This window comes from Cucurbita maxima, unplaced genomic scaffold (assembly GCF_002738345.1).
Source record: "Cucurbita maxima cultivar Rimu unplaced genomic scaffold, Cmax_1.0 Cma_Scf00033, whole genome shotgun sequence".
In the NCBI taxonomy this organism is placed as follows: Eukaryota; Viridiplantae; Streptophyta; class Magnoliopsida; order Cucurbitales; family Cucurbitaceae; genus Cucurbita; species Cucurbita maxima.
In genome coordinates, this window is record NW_019272049.1 from 1,706,973 (window position 1) to 1,727,810 (window position 20,838).

A 20,838-nucleotide genomic window follows, 5' to 3' on the forward strand; every position below is an offset into this window, starting at 1 on the left:
TATTACAAGGTACCTCAAAAATATTGTTAATATGTATGTTTCATTAGTATTGATGTTAATTAAGTTAGGATTTTATCCCAACATTGTTAATAATTATGCATTTATTTTATATCTTTTTTATTCATATTGGAATAAAGGCTACCTAGTAGGTATTATATGGCAACCAAAATATTTCTTTGAGCGTATTTTTAAATTCATGGCATGACTCTTAATGATACTATATTAGAAATCATGCTATCTCTACAATTGTATGATATTGTTTAATGATACTATATTAGAAATCATGACTCTTAATTTTTAGGGGCATTTTATTCATTTCTTTTAAACCTTAACTTAAAATCTCTATCTTGGTTTAGATTCTAAACTTGATCCGAACTTCTTCAAATGTTCTTAAAGGTGGGTATCCATATTCATAGTCCTTATTTAAAATCTCGAACCACTTGGAGGGTGTTTAAACCTTGGTATGTCTTAAAGAAATCTTAAGGGCATTACGGTTATTTACTACATTAAACTTGGTTCAAGATTCAAACATGATCCATTGGTTCTAAAATTTTACATGATCTTTAAACATCATAACGTTTCATTACATTTGGTGGTCATTTGAGTCATAAATCGAGAGTAGCTTGTCATAGGGGCATTATGGTCATTTCACATCGTTACTTACTTTAGCTACTTAACCATATTCGATGACCACAAAATTTCATATATAACTTTAATGTGTCATATTATGCCTACCATTAAATTTTTAAGGCGGAAGAGATTGTTTATTGAGTTATTTTAATGTTACTTGATTCCCAAGAAAAATGCTTGATTTAGATACTTAACTCACGGTTCTTCCCTTATTTCATCCATTTTCTTTATACCATACTAAACTCAAAGGTTCATATTGAATTATAAGTGATTCTTACTAGCATTTCTAAATAAAATTCCAAGAATGCTACTTAGCTCTTAGTTGATGTTTCGGGCCTCGGATCTCAAGCTTTTGATATCTGATATACTCCAATTTTTATTTGACAGTTTCCTTAGGCAGTCTAGTTTTTAGAGCCACTGAGATTTTTATGAGAATCAATTTAGAATGGGCTAATTTTAAGAAAAATTGAGAGGGGTTAATATTTGGGCTGACAAGTCAGTTCAGTTGGACAAGCTACGTCATCGACTTCTTCCTTAGAAAGTAAGAGGACGCGCGTTTTCATTTTCTCTACATCTGAAACACGGCTCCTCCAATGCACTTCTAAGTGTTTCTCTCCTCAATTTGTTCATGAAATTTAAAGATTGTGCATCAATGAAGGCTACATATTGATGTCTTATCTTTTGGTGTACTGTGGTGTGAGTTATAGCTCGTCAAAGTTCGTCCAAAACTGTTTTATTTACCTATACACAAACTCATACTGGGACACTTTCAAGCCACAATTTCTTATAAAACTTTTTGTCATGAAACTCTTAGGATTTGATCCAAGAACCTTGTTGAGGTACAAGATCTTTAGCTAAATTATCCAAGAACCCAAAAAACAATAAAGAATCAACCTAAGGGAAAGTTTTCGAACGAATTACCTTGATAATCAAAATCAAGAGTAAATAGTACTCGTCTCTAAACTCATGATTCGAATTACTCCACGAGATAACTTAATCAAGACTACTTAAATGACTCGAGCATCAAATCAAAAGAAATGAAAAGTAACAAGCTCATGGCTTAAAAAGCATAATATCCAAACTTGATTTCAATATCCAAAATCTTGGTAGGGTTTAGGGTTTAGGGTTTAGGGTTTAGCCTTAAAAATAAACAACCTATAGTTGAAAGGTTGCAACTTTTATGTCCATCAATATCATAATCCCGCTAATTGTAACTTAAAATATTAAAGATAATTCTCTACCAGTTAAAAAATACAATAAAACCTCCTTAAATTCAAACAACATATATGTATCTTATCATCCACCCCAAAATCTTTGTGGCATAATTAAGATACTTTATTTCATACTTCTTCCTTGTACTTACGTCAAGCTCAAGAATATTTTTTTTAGGGATGATTTTTTGTGGCAGTGACGAATTTTGGAGTCAACTCCCTCGTGTTATAAGTCAACCAAAACGTAGATTTCGGTTTTCTTGTACAGCTTGATCCATGACAAACTAGGTCTCGATTTGTTAAGAAATAGAAATAGAAAATAGAACTGGAAAAGTGTGCTTCCTGCCACGCTACTCATATCTCAACACTCCCCTTCAAGTTGGAGAGTGTATGTAATCACATCCAACTTGTCTTTACGAATGTAGGTCAATAACATCCGAATTGTCTTTGAGAAGAGAGTGTAGGTCAATAACACTTTTGTCTTCCTAGTAATGAAAATATCCGTAAAAAATAGACCGCAATGATTGACTCGAGGTTTAGTTGCTTGTCCCATTTAATTTGATTTGAAATAAGTGAATATCCTCCCTGATCACTTCTTGGTCAATGCATAAATGCTTTAGAAGTAGACCGCAATGATTGACTCGAGGATTGGTAACTTGTCCCATTTAATTTCATTTGGAACAAGTGAATATCTTCCCTGATCACTTCTTGGTCCATGCATAAATGCTTTACTCGATAATAACACCAAGATCGGTGCTTTGGATCACTTGAGAGATTGTGAATGAAAATACGAACATCTTGAATATGTCACCTTTGAGCTTGGTGAGAATTTGAAGATGCTTACAACGTATTCTTGATATTGGATGATTGGCAACTATAAAGACTTCACTGATTGAGTTAGGGTTTGACTTTAGGTTTAATACTCCCCTTGGACTCTGAGTCCAAGGGGTATTAGGAATACCACAATCGGTGTTCTGATGCCATGTTAAGAAATAGAAATAGAAAATAGAACTGGAAAAGTGTGCTTCCTGCCACGCTACTCATATCTCAACACGATTCCTTCCTAAAAAAAAACATTCAGTTTAATCCCCTAGAGCTTAAGGAATGCTTAATTTTGGACGAGAGAGACCGTAGATAGGAAATTCGAACTTACCCCGTGAAAGTAATTTTTTTTTTAAAATGATCCTCAAAGGTATAGAAATAAAATGGGATAGGCCTCACTCGACAAATTTGTTGGGTAATCTTATTTATAACTTATAGAAACAAGTTTGGGAGAAAGGAAACCTAAAAATGAAACTCTTATAACTCTTAAATGGAGGCTCCACGTGCTTGATTCTTGTTCTAAACGATCCCTTATTTCATAATTTATAGAGAGAGCTCAAACTGACCTTGAAATATCTAGAACCACTTTTGAATTTAAGTTGTTGATATGTTGAGTTGTGAATCTTCTAGATCATATCCAAGTTTGGAGAATGTCCAACTGCTCGATTTTAAGATTTCTTTTATTTTGTGCACGCTGTTCATAACATATTAGATTTTTTGATCAATGACAATTTCATAAATATCTTCAACTTTAATGATATTTTGGTAACATGTCACGTTTTTTTTTAAATTTCTTTTTTATAAGAAATTAAAAATATGAAATCTTTCTTTATAAACAATTAATAAAATGACATTTTTATCCTTTAAGCTTACTTTTTTATCTTTTTGAAACTTGTTATGTCATTAAAATTACTTTCTTGGAATCCTTAAAACCTTCCTTAAATCATTTAGGTTTTCATTTCTTCCCTTAAACTTCTTCATGTGACGAACTTTATTTAAGCTATTAGAGTTTCTCGAATTGAATTGTATTAAAATATTTTGAACTGACGCGGTTTTGAAAGGGATTCTATATGAACGTTTACTCGTTTGTTTTCATTATTTATGGTAACCTCTTTCATTACTTTCAAATGAAGTGAGTCAGATTTTGCATGCATATAGTAACGACCTTTAAAAAAGTTGTATAAAGATTTCAACCTTCAACCGTAGAGAATAAGTATATCTTTAATACGGCTAAGAATATAATTTTTTATCAAGTGATTTGATCGAACATTCGAATTTAAAATTGCACTGTTAAAACTAAGCCTAATTTTTAAGAACATAATAAAAGGGGAAAAAAATTTAATATCATGTGCAAAGTACTTTAGCATATGTCCCTTTTCACTTTAGTGAAAAATATATATATATATTTTTTTTTTAACGACCCAAAAAAAATTAATAGTTCAAATAAATGAAAACTTTATCAATTTGGTTCGTTCATGATAGTTAAATCAAACTGTTATTTATAAAATATACATTTTGCTTACGATATAATTTTTTATTATTTGGAAGGATTTTTCAATTATATATATTGAAATTTAAAACAAAAATTTGAATAAATGATTCGAACCACTCAACTCAAATTTATGGTTGGAATGAGTTTATTGTTTAGTAGGAGTTTATATGGAATACCCGTCATTTGATTAACCAAGATCAAGAGCTTTTAATAGGAATAATCTTTTTTAGTAAGAATGACAATGTAACCGTCCAAACACACGGCTAGTAGATATTGTCCGTTTTAGTCTGTTACGTATCTTCGTCAGCCTCACAGTTTTAAAATGCATCTCGAAGAGGTTTCCAAACCCTTATAAAGAATGTTTCGTTCTTCTCTCCAATTGGTGAAGGATCTCACAACTCACTCCTTTTCGAAGTCCAACGTTTTCACTGGCACTCGTTCCCCTCTTCAATCAATAGGGAATCTCATCGATAATGTCAAAGCAATTGAAACGTCATATTATGATGCCTACTTGCTAACTTAGATGCCACGAAGAATATTTGTAGATTAAGATGGCACAAAGATGATATCAAGATTGCACCATTTATAAGCTTTACTATTGAGCTTTTAGTCCAAGAATCAAATTCCCTTTGGACTATTTTCTCTATAAATGTTAGCAAACCGTCGTTCTTCAAATTATATCAATCAAAAGTTACGATGAGTTCTGTTGTAGTTTCTCATGGACAAGACGATGTCGGGCTCCAAGCTTGCAAGCCTCATGATTGGAAATCAATAGAAGATATCAAAGACCCGTACGTGCAAGAGATTGGAAGGTTTGCTATGACGAAGTTTATACACCATCAAACGGGGAAAGCGTGGACGTTCATTCGTGTAGTGAACGGCGAGACTCTAGCCGTGGAGGAAGGAATGTTATACCGTGTGGTTATAGAGGTGAAAACCGATATAGTTGTTCAATCTTATCTAGGTTCTATTGAATTGTATGTGGCTAAGGTGCTAGATCATAAACAACCTCGCAAATCTTGGGAACTCTTAGCTTTTGAAAGATCTGACCTTCTAGCTTTGCCTTCAGGCTTAGCCATCTAGTTTGAGGAGGAGAGCTCACTTATGTACTTGAGATAATCTTCATGCTTCATTATCTTTATCTATCAATATCAATATGTGTCTAATGTTATGTTGCATGAGTGTTTTTTCTCCTCATTTCTTTCCTCTTTATTACAAACTTGACTAGATTCGATTTACTCGGCCATTCAGTTACGAACCAAACTTAACTAAAATTAATAGGGTACAATTTATTACGATGTGTCACAATCACGCAAGAGATTGTGTGGCACTTACTCTCACCATTCACGTTAGCCAACTTGAAATTGTGTCGACTTTTGTCGAACGACGCATACCCAAGCTTCTAGCCCAGTTTTAAAAAGAAAGTATTAGAAAATTAGGGTTGAGAGAGATTTTAGAAAGAGAGTTTGAGAACGAGATTGAGAGAAATGAAGAAAGTTACGTTATAGGCTAAAAGCGAAAAAGTAAACACAATTGCTTAGATAGCATCCGGGTAGGAAGAATTGACAACTAATCACATCCCCGTATAATACATTTTGAGTCATTTCAAGTCTAACAGCACAGACATGATTCTGCCGAAACGTCATACACTTAAAAAATATAACGAAGAAACTATACATGAAAGAGATTCTCCCTTAAGTTTAAATGAGTTCGAAATTCTTCCCTCTCAGCAAATTTAACCTATTGACGCTCACTTTAACTGATGTATCAAACACATTGACACTCGCTTTCACTTCATCTATGAGTGTATCGAAAAGAGACAAATCGTCGTTGTGGAGTTCATATGCAACAAAGAGCAACGTTCAGATATTAGAATGGTAAGTAATTGCAAAATTGTGTAAATTTTAATAATTTGTTTAAGAGATTTGTTAGTAGTCTTCAACTTGGGTAGAAATTTTAGGAAATTTGATAGTGCTTTCTCTTATTATAAATACTCATCAATGTGCCCGTGAAAGTTACAACGTTGGGCTAAGCTGAAAGTTTCTGTAACTGTCCAAGTCCACCGTTAGCAGATATTGTCCTCTTTGGACTTTTCTTTTCGAGCTTCCCCTCAAGGTTTTTAAAACGCGTTTGTTAAGGAGAGGTTTTCACACTATTATAAATAATGATTTGTTCTCCTCCCTAACCGATATGGGATCTCACAATTCACTCACCTTTGAGCCCCAGCGTCCTCACTGGTACTCGTTCCCTTCTCTAGTTGATGTGGGACCTCCTATCCACCCCTTTCAAGGCACAGCGTTCTTGTTGGCACACTGTCTCATGTCCACTCCAAGTATAAGTTCAAGTACGCTAGTCGCTTGTTGGCACACTGTCTAGTAGGGGCGCCACCACTCCTCTCCTCTGCCTCCCCCTCTAGCAGATATTGTCCTCTTTGGACTTTTCTTTTCGAGCTTCCCATCAACACACTGTCTTATCTTTCGTCCATCCACTGTTCCTAGTACGCTAGTCGCTTATTCGGATGCTGACTGGGCTGGTTGTCCCGATACTCGTCGTTCTACATCCGGCTATTCTATTTATCTTGGTAACAATCCCATTTCTTGGAGTGCCAAAAAGCAACCTACTGTATCACGCTCCAGCTGTGAATCTGAGTATCGTGCTCTTGCCACAACTGCTGCTGAACTTCTTTGGGTTGCGCATCTTTTGCATGACCTCAAGATCCCTATTTCACAGCAGCCCTTACTCTTATGTGACAACAAAAGTGCTATTTTTTTAGCTCTAATCCTGTTTCTCACAAGCGGGTCAAGCATGTTGAACTAGATTATCATTTCCTTCGAGAACTAGTTATCGCTGGCAAACTTCGTACACAATATGTACCCTCTCATCTCCAAGTTGCTGACATCTTCACAAAGAGTATTTCTCGACCTCTCTTTGAATTTTTCAGATCCAAGCTTCATGTTCGTTCAAATCCGACGCTCAGCTTGCGGGGGGTGTTAAGGATAGTTGACCGTTCATTATAAGGCAAATATCTAGATATTTGCCTTACATTACCGGTTACCATATTTTCCCTTTTACTAAATGCAAATATATTGTATTCATTTATTATTCTTTCCTTTTATCGCTATTTCCATATTATTTGTAATTTACCTTATTTCTGTATTCTGTAAATGATTATAAATAAGAGAACTCTGACCGCCATTTGGGTGTGATGGATTAATCAAACATTCACAGTCGGGTAGCCGGAGTGTACCAGGGGCATGGAAACGGCGGCGCACTGGTGGAGGAGACTTTTGTTGTTGATGAGTCGCCGCCGAGGGGGAGGCAGAGGAGAGGAGTGGTGGCGCGTGTTGAAGTGGAGGAAGAGAAGGAATTGGGAGATTGCTGTATCTGTTTGGATGAGATGAATAAGAAGAGGGAGGTGATAAGGACTCCCTGCGGGCATGCGTATCATGAATCATGCATCTTCGAGTGGCTCAACCTCCATAACTCTTGCCCTCTCTGTAAGAGGCCACTGCCATTGGAGGAGGACTCACCCTGACTTTCTTTTCAGTTAATTACCCATTTTTCTGAGGGCTTATTTGCAATTTTTTTTACTACTCCTTGTAGTAATACTATTAATAATTGTCCTTACTTGCAAATATTTTGTCCTTACTTCTATCTGTATTGAACATAGCCACCAACTCCTTGTCGTTGCACGTATCCCTTTGCTATAAGTCTTGCTTTGTGCTTAATGGTATTCACTCCAAACCAATGGGCTTGTGACTAGACAGTAAGTTGGTAAGTGCCCACGACTTATTTATCTCGATGGCTTCAAGTTCTTTTTGTATGGCCTCCTACCACGTCATCTCAGTTGCAGCCTCACGATAAATTGTTGGCTCCTCGACAACAAGCAATAGCATAAATTTCAATGAGAGAGAAAATTTTCTTTAGCCAACCTTCTATTGTGGGTTCTTCTACGATCTTGCCCGATCTCCCTTGTTCTAAAAAGTTCATCTTATCTTTTGGTGTCATTGATGATGACGTGTGTGGACTTGTTGGTGTCAGTGTTCGTGCACTTTCTATGTCTGTTACATCTCCCTCGTCTTCTAGAACTATGAACTTTGCAATAGTCTATTTGTTCTCGTTGACGCTACATGAATTCCATTTCTTTTTTCTTCAAATACTACATCTTTGTTCACATGAAATTTCTCATATTACGGATCATACAGCCTATGTGCCTTCGTCCTATCCTCTACGCTAAAGTACACCATCTTTGGCTTTTGTCGTTAAGTTTCTTAATATATGGTTTGTAGCCTTAATAAGTATTGTACAACTGAATACTCTGAGATGCTCAAAGTGAAGTTTCTTACCGAACCATACTTCATAGATGGTACGAGTGCCCAACACCTTTGTTGACTAACGGTTTAGAAGATACACCACATGTCTTATTGCCTCGCCCCAAAAAAATTGTTGGGACCTGCATGCTTTTGAGTAAGCTTCTTTTGGACCATAATTATAGGGTTTACAAAATAATGACCAAATTAATCATGCATTTTAAAAATTAAAAAAAAAACTAAATTAATAAAAAGACCGTGAAGTTTATACTTTATCTCAAAAATACCCTTTAGACTTTCTAGAGTTTCAATAATGTTTTTCAAAAATACTCATGAAACTTTAAAAGTAGCATTTAAATTTTTTATAATAAAAAAATGTTAAAAAAATTATCGTCAATATCTGATCGAAAATCGTTTATCAATATCTTATAGATTATGTCCAAACTTTTAATATTACTTTTAAAAAATTAAGAATATATTTTAAAAAAAATATAAGAGTATTAATAAAACTTTTAAAAATTAAAGAGTATTTTCTAAATATTTTTTAAAGTTTAATATTTTATTAATTTGGCCTTTAAAAAAGGTACCACATATTTATTATTGAAAAATATATATAAAAACATAACATTTCAAAATTAAATTGAGTTTAAAATACTCCAAATCATAAATGCATTAATTTAAATTTAATATTAAAAAAACAACAATTTCAAATCCCTTAAATCGAGGATATAAATGATTAATATTTGAAAATATCGAAGTATTGACACAATATTAAGTAACCATCCATTAAACGGACAATACCCGGACAATACCCTGTATCGACATTTATGAAACAAATTGAACAGACATAATCATGAACTCCAAATGTCATTTCAGTTATGCACGAGCATAAACTTGTTTTAGCATAATCATGAACTCCAAATGTCATTTCATTTATGAAACAAATGGAAACTTCTCTCTAGACGCATTTTAAAAAACCCGAGGATAATATCTGCTAGTGGTGGGCTTGGATCGTTACTAATGGTATTAGAGCTAGAAGTCATCGCTAGCTAGTGAGTCCTGAAAGGGGGTGGACATGAGGTGGTGGGCCAGCATGGAAGCTGGGTCTCAAAGGGGATGGATTGGGGGGGAGTCGCATATTGATGGGAGAAAGGAAGAGTGTGAGGGATGATGCTGGGCTCCGAAGGGAGGTGGATTGTGAGATCTCACATCAGTTGAGGAGGAGAATGAGAAAACCTCTCCCTAGTCAACTAGGCCTCAAAGGGGGTGGATTGGAGGGGTTGCAAATAGATTGGGGAAGGGAACGAGTGTCAGGGATGACGCTGAGCTCCAAAGGAAGGTGGATTATGAGATCTCACATCGGTTAGGGAGAAGAACGAGAAAGCCTCTCTCTATCTAGCACATATTAAAACCTTGAGAGTATACCCGAAAGGAAAAACCGATAACGAATCATCGTGCAGATTAAATGAACATCTCGATTATCTCATTAAAATGAATAGTTTTAATTATTGACGAAACTACCCTCCATAGTGAAACCTGAAAAGCATAGGGAAAGTAGGTGTTGTCTTAACAAAACAAAAAAGTCCTTAAAAATAACAACTTTATCTTGTTTCACTTTTGGCACACCAACTTCAAATTATTTTTTTTTTCACTTTTCACGAAGACCCTCAAAAGAATACAAAATTTGAATTTTAACCCTAAAAACGGTGGTTTCCACCGCCACCCTTCATTCTGGAAGTCTCTTATTATTTCCCCTTTCATTTTTTGGAAGTCTAGCAATGCTTATTAACTTAGTTTAATACGATATACGATCGGTATGACAACTAATTTGAATTTGGTTCATATCATTGATAACGAACCACTACAAAGGGAGTAAGATTCGGATTACCTTGTTGATCGAATATCTCAAGACAAGAATATTGTTTGAGATTCGAATTACTCCACAAGCAAGATCGATCATGTCTAGCTTGAATTATTCTTGTTGATCAAATATCTCAAGGCAAGAACACTTGCTTGAGATTCGAATCACTCCACAAGCAAGATTGATCATGTCGAGCTTGAATGATTCTACATACAACCTAAACTACATAGAATTGCAAATAAACTTAGTCATTGGCTAAAGAAGAGCACAAATGCTTCTTTTTACTATATTTTTCAAGTCCCTTACAAATACAACATACATGGCTTTATATAGCCTCAAAATGAAACTACTACGCATTCCAAGAATTGTAACATTCATACTTAATGTTCATAATTAACCATTATGTAATTGTAACCTAAAGTAAATAAAAAGTTCTAAAAACTCTAAATTGTAACCCACCCAAAATTTATAACAATCAAACTTCACTCTTCTTCAATGTGGCATGCATTGAAACATCTTTTGATAATTTTGACAACTTTTTCTTCACATCGTCATTGAAGTATATTGTATGATTGATGTTTTTTGGTTCATATCAACAACCCTAAAGGGGGTGAATAGGATTTTAATGGTAAAAGTATTTAAACGTAATTAATTTTTTTTTTAATAATGAAACTTTTTATAAATAAGTAAAATATGATAATTACTCAACAAAATAATTCAAGTCAAAATAATAATCAAGTAGAACATGCCATAAATCACAATAATAATTTTGAAATTAAATAGGAAAGAGTTAGAGAAAATGACATTGTAGTTTTATAGTGGTTCGGTCAAACTCGACCTACTCCACTCCCCAAGCGCCTCCTTGGGAATTTGAATAAAGAACTTTCTCGACTCTTTCCACAGATCAGAGTCAAACCGCTACACCGCTCTTTTTACTAGTTCAAGAGCAAACTCAATCCTTTCCACGACACAGGATCAAACCGATACAAATATTTGAGTTTGATAGTAACACACCACAACTCTCTTAAAGAGTAGATTTACAATTTGGGACACTCACAACTGTTTTCTCACAATACAATAATAATCTCTCTCAAGAATAAGATAAAGAGAAATAAACTTGTAAGTTTGAGGAAGTTGATGAGTTTATATAGAGAATAAAAGTGGCAAAATGTAGAAATTAATATTGATCACTGGATTGTGTTATGAATAATGGAAGGTGAAGATTAAAAGTAAATAAATAAGAAAAAATTGTAAATTCATTTATTTAAATTTTTTAATATAATAATAATAAAAAGTGATAGGAGTAATAGTCAAATAAAATTCAAAATTTATTATAAATATAATAATATAATAATAATAAAAGCGATGTGTGTAACTACCAAAATTTTAAAATATAATAATATGATACAGTAATAATAAAAATCGATGTGAGTAACGGTTAGATTCAAATTTATATTTTGTAAAAATAATGTTATTTAAAAATATAATAATAAAAAAAACTCCACCAGTTGTTACTCTTCCAATATTATAAATCTCATATTTTGATATATTTTGATTTGTCCATCATTTTGATTTTGCTGCCACATCATCACGTCGGGTATGTTGTCTCGACTCTAATTTCTTCTTTTTAGCTCTGATTTGAGTAATTGATTGAAATTAATTAAAGTGAGATCAAGGGCCAAAAAACCAACCCTTCTAATATATACCTCTAAGATCGAACGTGCAACTGTCCAAGTTCACCACTAGCATAGAAAGAGTCTAGCCCTATTCCGACGAGTACTTCACACCGTCTGGTGACTAACTCTAATACCATATGTAGCAGCACAAGCCCACCACTAGTAGATATTGTCCACTTTTGTTTGTTATGTGCCGCCATCAACTTCCGAAAAAAAAAATGAGAAATCTTCAATTAAAAAATTATAATGAAACCACTTAAAAAAATATGCTAACTCTAATGTTAACTTCAATATTAAACGAAAAAAGGGTTTAAGATGGTTATGATAAGTTTTTATTCCATGACATATGTCGTATGTTGTTGATGCTCGTGTAAATCGCAGAGGGCTATTACAATGTGTACACTTTGTATCTTCTGTCTTGATAATAAAACCTTTGAATTGAGAGGTCAATATTTAGAAACGTTGATATGACATACAAGTAATGAACCAGTAGGTATTTCAAGATCTTATACCGTCAAGCTTGACTAAGGTTAGATAGGACAACACGTGGTGGCTACTTGAGTAGTTACTATCGTGTGTGAAAATGGGTCAAGAGCCAAGGTTGTGGCTCTGTAAACCTGCCCTGAGATGGGATGATGGTTTACATTTATAATTTAGATAATGATGAGTGTCATTATGGTGTGTGGAAATGGTTAGGAGCCCTCTAAACAGGATCATTGCACTATAAATCCATCCTGAGAGAGGTTGTGTAACGACCCACATTCACCACTAGCAAATATTGTTCTCTTTGGGTTTTCCCTTTCGAGCTTCCCCTCAAGGCTTTAAAACATGTATGCTAGGAGAAGGTTTTCACACCCTTATTAATAGTGGTTTGTTCTCCTCCCCAACCAATGTGGGACATCACAATCCACCCCCTTCGGAGCCCAGCGTCCTCGCTAGCACTCTTTCCTTCCTCCAATCGATGTGGTTCTGCCACCAAATCCACTCCCTTTGGGGCCCAGCGTCCTTATTGGCACACTGCCTCATGTCTACCCCCTTCGAGAAACAACGAGAAGGCTGACACATCGTCTTTGTTTCGTAACATCACAAGTCGAGAAGGCTAGCACACTTAAATTGAGTCAACTTGAATCGAACCCATTTCATTATTGAAAGAAAAAAAGATTTAGTTGCAACTTCAAGTTTAATATTCGGGTTTTTTTTACTGTCCAGTGTTGTACATCTACCCAACCCGTTTTTTTCAACTCTATATTGTCGTCGCATTACATGCTTGTGCCCACATTGCGTTGCCCCTTGTAGCCACCACATTGCATACCCACACACATCGTACAAACCCGTAAGATGGTTCGATTAGATTGAGTTGTTAAATTATTAATACCTATAACCTAAAATGCATTTTAAAAAATTATAAAAAAAAAAAATGGCCTATTTTTATGGGGTAAAAAAAGTAAATAAAATGAGATCACTTTTCAAATATTTTTAAAAAATATTTTAAATTTTATATCTTAAATTTTTCAAAAAGTATTTTGAAATTTTTTAATTTTTTACAACATTCAAAATAATTATAATGACTGCAAATATATTTAATATTCTATTATATCATTTTTTTTTAAAATTTCCGGTCAACTACTTTATTACCTTTTTAAATTATTTGTCTCTAGAGTTTACCTTCCAATCTAATTTTTTTAAATAATTTTATTAAGTTTTTTTTATAAGAGTGTTTATAGGACTCGTGAACCCGATCAATTTGGATTACTCAATCAAAAACATAAAAGTCAGATATCATGCCCTAAACTTAGTCGTGTCAATAGCTTGGTAAATCCTCAAATATCGAACAAAGGACTCCAAAAGAAAAAGGAGTCGAGCCTCCTCGAAGGCAGTAAAAAATGACTAAGACTTCAAAAGAGTCTAGCCTCGATTAAGGGGAGGAGTAGTTTGTTCGAGGGAAGGTGTTGGATGATGGAAGTCTTATATCGACTAATTTATGGAATGATCTTGAGTTTATAAACAAAGAATACTCTCTCCATTGTTATGAGACCTTTTGGGGAAGCCCAAAGCAAAACCACGAGAGCTTATGCTCAAAGTGGACAATATCATACCATTGTGGAGAGTCGTGTTCATCTAATAAAGGAAGTTAGATTTTATTTTTTTAGTTTAGGTTGGGTCGAACTTTTAGAAACCTAAAAAATTGAGTTGGTTCACGGGTTCATTTTTTTGGTTGGGTTAATCCAACCAACTCCAAAAATAGAGTTACAACTCAACTTACCCCTACCATACTTTATGATTATTATGACAATTAAGAATATTTGAAGTCTGTAATCGATGTTAGTGATACATTATGACTTGTGAAGGTATGATATTTGAGTTTTATATGATTTTAGATATTAATATGTGTATCGTAGATAAGTATGTTTTTTTTTTATAATTAAAAAAAATGAACTACCCGACAACCCAACTCATAAACTCTATTCGAGTTACTTGAGTCACAATACTTTCTAACAGACGCGTTTTTAAAACCTTGAGGGGAAGCCTAAAGGGAAAAGTCGAGAAATGACAATATCTGGTAGCAGTGGGCTTGAGCCGTTACAAATGGTATAAGAGCTAAACACTGAGCAATGTGCCAGCGAGAAGGCTGAGCCCAAGGGAGGTGGACACGAGACAATGTGCCAGTAGAGACGTTGAGCCCCGAATGAATAAAGGGGTGGATTGGGACAAAATATTATTGACAAGACGACCTCCTATTTCCTATAATTATTAAACCAAGCTTATTTGAACAAATCACGTGACAACATATTTCAAATAATTAGGGTACACATTAAACCAAATGCATTTTTATATAATTACTTCCTTTATTTTATTTATAAAAATGAAATTATGATTACGATCCTTCAATGTCAAGCAACAAAAAGAAAATATATAATGAGAGAAACGGCTCTACATCACTAACTTCGTTTATAAACGTCAAATAGTTTGGTTGGCAATACGACCTCATATTTCCATTAGTTCACAATTAGGGGTCAACAAGAGGGTTGGATGTTCTCGCTCACGCATTGTCGGGCGATTAATTATGTACCATTTGTAACAGTCTAAACTCACCACGAGTAGATATTATCCGCTTTTGTCCGTTACGTATTGTCGTAAGTCTCACAGTTTTAAAACACATCTACCAAAGACAGGATTCTACACCCGGTAAGGAATGTTTTATTCTCTACTCCAACTAATGTGAGATCTCACAAAACCGAATCAAATCCAAACCATTCGGGTTCATAGATTGTTTATATAATTTTATTTGGAAGGTTTAAGAAAAATACACACATTTTCCCAAATATGGAAATGAAATTAAAATGAAAAACATTTTGAATTTCATAATAGAGAGAGAGAGAGAAATGAATAGCAATAAATAACCCTTTTGATTTCGCTTTATTGGGATTAGTGGGTTCTTCTTCTACACTTCTCTTCCAAATTCAAATCCTCCCTCTCCCAAGCTCCTCAACAATGGCGGAATCCCAACCCCTAATCTAACCCTTTTATTAAATCACCAAAATGCCCCCATTCCCCTCCTCCTTCCCACTTATCTTCTTCTTCTTCTTCTCCTTGACCCTTTCTTTTACTTCTTCTCTCAACTCCGACGGCCTCTCCCTCCTCGCCCTCAAAGCCGCCATTGAAACCGACCCATCTCACGTCCTCGAGTCCTGGTCCGAGTTCGACTCCACCCCATGTCACTGGCCGGGAATCGTCTGCACTCGCGACCGTGTCACTCAGCTCTCCCTCCCCAACAAAGCCCTCACCGGCTACATCCCATCTGAAATCGGCCTTCTCGATTCCCTCCGCCGCCTCTCTCTCGCATTCAACAATTTCTCTAAGCCGATCCCTTCTCATCTCTTCAACGCCACGAATCTTGTCGTTCTTGACCTTTCCCACAACTCCCTCTCCGGTTCGCTTTCCGATCAAATCGGTGACCTGAGGAAGCTTCGCCATCTCGATTTGTCCTCTAATTTCCTCAATGGCTCTCTCCCCAATCGCCTCACCGAGTTAACAGAACTCGTCGGAACTCTCAATTTGTCCTACAATCAATTCTCCGGCGAGGTTCCGTCATCGTTTGGTAACCTCCCTTTGATTGTGAACCTCGATGTCCGTCACAATAATCTCACCGGGAAAATCCCTCAGGTGGGTTCGCTTTTGAATCAAGGTCCGACGGCGTTTTCCGACAACCCGAGTCTATGTGGGTTTCCGTTACAGACGCCATGTCCAGAAGCTCAGAACCCGAATGTTTTCCCCGAGAATCCACAGAATCCCAAGTCTGTAAACGGGAACTTCCCGGGGTACGGCGGCGGGAGAGAGAATGCCGGAGGTGGTGTCGCTGGGTCGGGTATGGTGGCGGTGGTGTCGTCGATATTCGCGGTGGTGGGGGTGGTGTCGCTGACGGTGTGGTGGTTCCGGAGGAAAGGTGTAGAGGGTAGGGCAGAGGAGGGCAAATCGGGAAAGGGGAGTCCGGAGAGGGAGAGTTTGGGGGAGTCGGAAGGGCAAGATGGTAAATTCGTAGTGATGGATGAAGGGATGAATTTGGAATTAGAGGATTTGTTGAGGGCATCGGCTTACGTGGTGGGGAAGAGTAGGAGTGGGATAGTGTACAAGGTAGTGGCGGGGCGAGGATCTAGTGCGGGCGCGAGTATTGTAGCTGTAAGGAGACTTAACGATGGTGATGCCACGTTGACGTTAAAGGATTTCGAATATGAGATCGAGTCCATTGGTAGGGTCCAGCATCCCAACATCGTACGGTTGAGAGCCTATTACTATGCAGCTGATGAGAAACTCCTCGTCACTGATTTCATCAAGAATGGGAGCTTGCACACCGCGCTACATGGTAAAATTACTCTAAATTTTTACTTTCTTTTTACTAAATTAAGTTTTAAAAATTCCAAGTTTACCCTTTAACGAGTATTTAATGTGTGTCTAGCATTAGGCCTATATTTATTTTGTATAATTAGAGTATAACATATATATATATATATATTGTGGTAACAAGTATTCGATGAGTGTCTAATAAGTGTTAGAGGGTCCGTCTGATACGTATCAGAGTCAGACATGCTAGCTCGGAGATGTCCATTTGCCCGGGATTTCCCATTTAGACGGAGAATGGAGTAGGGAATGGAGAATATTTTTTCTCCATTAGACAAATGGGACCAAGGACGGGATTATATTCTTCGTCCCGGTCCGACTCCGCTTAATATAAATATATTTTCAACACACTTATATATACTTCTGAGATCTTTTATATATATATATATATATTTATTTATGATATCCGTTTATTAGGATTATATTGAAAAATAAAAACTTCAAAACAACTATATTTTTTAAAAAGATTAATATACGGGTAAAAGGAACTTATCCCTACAAAAACAAATGGGTAATTTCACGGGGATAGAAAATGAAACCGGGGATAGGTGAAGCTCCCGTCTTGACCATCCCGTCCTATAGACATCTCTACGAACGGAAGAAAAGGTTAGAAAATGAAAGTTGTCTCATTAATTGAAAAAGTAATGGGCCATAGATTGAATCTTGGAAAATGAATTCTATCATGGAATCATTTTAACATGTAAGGTTGACTAGATACTTACAAAACAAAAGCCTAACCTAGGTAAGTGGACTTATTTCTCTCCCCACATTTGTTGGCTTAATTATTGGCTTTTGTCTTCTTTGTGTTAATTTTTGTATTAAGTTACTCATAGATTGTCCTAACGTCATGCCACAGTGTTGTCTAATAAGTTCTTAAACTTTATGTCCGTGGATAGTATGTTCATGAACATATTTGATACTCGTTTAAAATTAGCGAATCTATTAGACATAAAATTAAAGTTTATGTCTAATAAGACATTGAACGATTGATACGAATCTATTTGGTTTGGTTGGTTGTGAATTAAGTTGGAGTTTTTAATGTTGGGGCATCTTTGATCCTTCACAAGATGGCACTGCTGGTCATTCTTTGTCTTTATTGGAACTTTATATCCCTAATATTTTGAAGCATGCAGTGCAGGTGCCATGAATTTTATGTGGTCCTCTTTGTTTCTTTCTCTCTGTCAAACCCCATTATTAATAGGTCTTAATCAATAGGATAGCCATATGTTAGGTATATGATATTTATTATGAGATCCCACGTTCGTTGGAGAAGAAATTGAAGCATTTATTATAAGGATATGAAAATCTCTCCTTAACAGATGCGAGGCTGAAGGTGATACGTAACGAGTGAAAATGGACAATATTTGCCAGAGGTGGATTTGAGCTGTTACAAATGGTATCAGAGCCAGATATTGGGCAGTTTATCTTGCGAGAGTGCTGGGTCCCAAGAGGGTAGCAGTCGGAGAGAGGAATAAAGATTTCCTTAAAAGGGTGTGGAAGCCTCTCCCTAGTAGATGCGTTTTAAAGAATGGCAAAAAAATGGACAATATTTGTTAGTGGTGGGTTGAGCTGTTATAAATGATATCAGAGCCAAACACTGGGCAATGTGTCAGTGAGGACGTTGGCCCCAGGGGTGGATTGTGAGATCTCACATCAGTTGGATAGGGGAACGAAGCCTTCCTTATAAGGGTGTGAAAACCTCTCCCTAACATACACGTTTTAAAAATCATGAAGTTGACAGTGATATGTAACGAGCTAAAGTAGACAATATCTGTTAGTGGTGGGGTTGGGCAGTTATAAATGGTATTAGAACCAAACACTGGGCAGTGTGCCAGCGAGGATGCTGGGCCATAGGGGGGTGGATTGTGAGATCCCACATCAGTTGGAGAGGGAAACGAATCATTTCTTATAATGGTGCAGAAACCTCTTCTTAACAGACGCGTTTTAAAAATTGTGAAGCTGACGGTAATACGTAACAAGCCAAAGCGGACAATATCTGCTAGCGGTGGGCTTGGGCGGTTACAAATGGTATCAGAGCCAGACACCGAGCGGTATGCTAACAAGGACGTTAAGCCTCTAAATGGAGTGGATTGTAGAAGCTCACATCAGGTGGAGAGGAGAACGAAGCACTCCTTATAAGAGTGTGAAAACCTCTCCCTAACATACACATTTTAAAAATTGTGAGGCTAACAGTGATACATAGTGGGTCAAAACAGGCAATATTTAGTAGCAGTGGACTTAGATTATTACATTTTTCGTCTCTTCCCTCTATTTATTTGGCTGTTGGAGTAAGTTTGAAGTAACTTTCAAGTACATAGTGATTAATGATTTATCTTAGAAAGCACTGTTTGTGGTTTGTCATATTATATGCTCTCTGTTCTCATATCCTGTGACGATGTTTTGGACTTTTACTTCCCATATTTTATTCTTATGCAGAATGTGAAAGGATCTTGAGATCTATACTTTCGTTTATGACACGTTCTAATGTCAGTGTAACTTATCGACTCGTATTTCCTTTCGGAATTGGTGACGATCTCGTGATGTATATTGCAGGAAGTCTGTCGAGTTCTTTGTCACCTCTGCCATGGTCTGCAAGGTTAAAAATTGCTCAAGGAGCTGCAAGGGGTTTGGCCCACATTCATGAATTCGGTGCTCGAAAATACGTACATGGAAACATAAAATCTACAAAAATCCTTCTCGACGACGATTTCGAGCCTTACATTTCAGGTTTTGGACTTGGTCGTCTCGGCCAAGGAGCACCTAAGTTCACTCCAACCTCCTCCAAGAAGTTGAGCTCAAACCAGAACATGATAAGCTCAATCATGGGGTCAAGCATTTCGAGTCCCTCGGCTATGTACTTGGCGCCAGAGGTTCGGGAGTTTGGAGGGAAGTACACGCAGAAATGCGACGTGTACTCGTTCGGGATCGTGATTCTTGAACTTTTGAGCGGTAGATTGGCCGATGTCGTATCGGAAAATGATGGGAAGGGGTTGGAATGTTTCGTGAGAAAGGCGTTTCAAGAAGAGCGGCCATTGACTGATGTTATCGACCCTACACTTGTGCCTGAGATTTATGCTAAGAAACAAGTCGTTTCGACGTTTCATATTGCACTGAATTGCACCGAGCTTGATCCCGAGCTGCGTCCGAGAATGAGAATGGTGTCGGAGTGTCTCGATCGAATTAAATCTCAGTGAAAAGTAGTATGTTGTAACATTGTTTTCAGATTGGGTAGGTAGGTGTGAGATATGTGATGAATTAGGCTAACAACAATCCTAAGAGTTGTGCCATTATTTGGATGAACCCAAAGTTAATCAAAACAACAATCGTGGTGGGTGTCACGGTCATGTTTGTCGAAAACATGTTGTTCGTAGCTCTACATGTCGGATGTCTTGACTATGCTCGTCCATGACGTATTGCTTGTAGTTGCATGCCCGTTCCAAACTCCTACCTGCTTTCATGTTAGATATACTTTTACTATTATTATTGTGTCAATATAGTAGGAGTATATGACCGGTCACCAAAATCATGTCTATACCCACTAGGGCTAAAATGACTCAAAATGTACTCTAATTGAATGAGACTAGTTGTCAATTCTTCCTACTTAGGTTATATGCTATCAAAGTTGTTGCTGGTTCGCTTTTAGCTTATAACACTATCTTCTTTACAATTGTTTTTAACTATTTCCTCGGTCATATTTTTCAAAAGGTTTCTTTTGAACATGACTCAAGGCTCGAGCATTCACCAATATTGTTTGTGAAGTCTGAATTTCCTTGGGTTAGAACCAGTGTCGCACAACACTTTTCCGCTACTGCAAAAGTGTGATTGTGCAACGGACCCTCGTAGATTATAATATAGTTTATAGAACTTTGATGAGTCAAGGTACTAAAAAGTGACCACAAGAAAAGGTCATAGGATTCCTTTTCGACGAGCGAAAAACGAT

The 20,838-nt window shown here is 36.4% G+C and overlaps 2 protein-coding genes across 2 annotated transcripts; both read left to right on the plus strand.

Moving 5' to 3' along the window:
- The first annotated feature begins 5,955 nt into the window (after positions 1-5,955).
- On the plus strand, positions 5,956-7,690 carry LOC111467139 (E3 ubiquitin-protein ligase RNF181-like). Its single transcript, XM_023111917.1, has 2 exons — positions 5,956-6,032; positions 7,384-7,690. The coding sequence occupies exons 1-2, from the start codon at positions 5,956-5,958 to the stop codon at positions 7,688-7,690; spliced, it is 384 nt and encodes a 127-aa protein (XP_022967685.1).
- Positions 7,691-15,437: 7,747 nt separating this feature from the next.
- Positions 15,438-20,343, plus strand: LOC111467172 (receptor protein kinase-like protein ZAR1). The gene is made up of 2 exons (XM_023111971.1): positions 15,438-16,863; positions 19,452-20,343. The coding sequence occupies exons 1-2, from the start codon at positions 15,543-15,545 to the stop codon at positions 20,090-20,092; spliced, it is 1,962 nt and encodes a 653-aa protein (XP_022967739.1). The 5' UTR covers positions 15,438-15,542; the 3' UTR covers positions 20,093-20,343.
- The last annotated feature ends 495 nt before the right edge of the window (positions 20,344-20,838 follow it).

Coding starts and splice junctions, on each gene's coding strand:
- LOC111467172 (XM_023111971.1), top strand. CDS start 15,543: ATGCCCCCATTCCCCTCCTCCTTCCCACTTATCTTCTTCTTCTTCTTC. Junction 16,864..19,451: donor CTTGCACACCGCGCTACATG/GTAAAATTACTC, acceptor TGTATATTGCAG/GAAGTCTGTCGAGTTCTTTG.
- LOC111467139 (XM_023111917.1), top strand. CDS start 5,956: ATGAGTGTATCGAAAAGAGACAAATCGTCGTTGTGGAGTTCATATGCA. Junction 6,033..7,383: donor AACGTTCAGATATTAGAATG/GTAAGTAATTGC, acceptor AAACATTCACAG/TCGGGTAGCCGGAGTGTACC.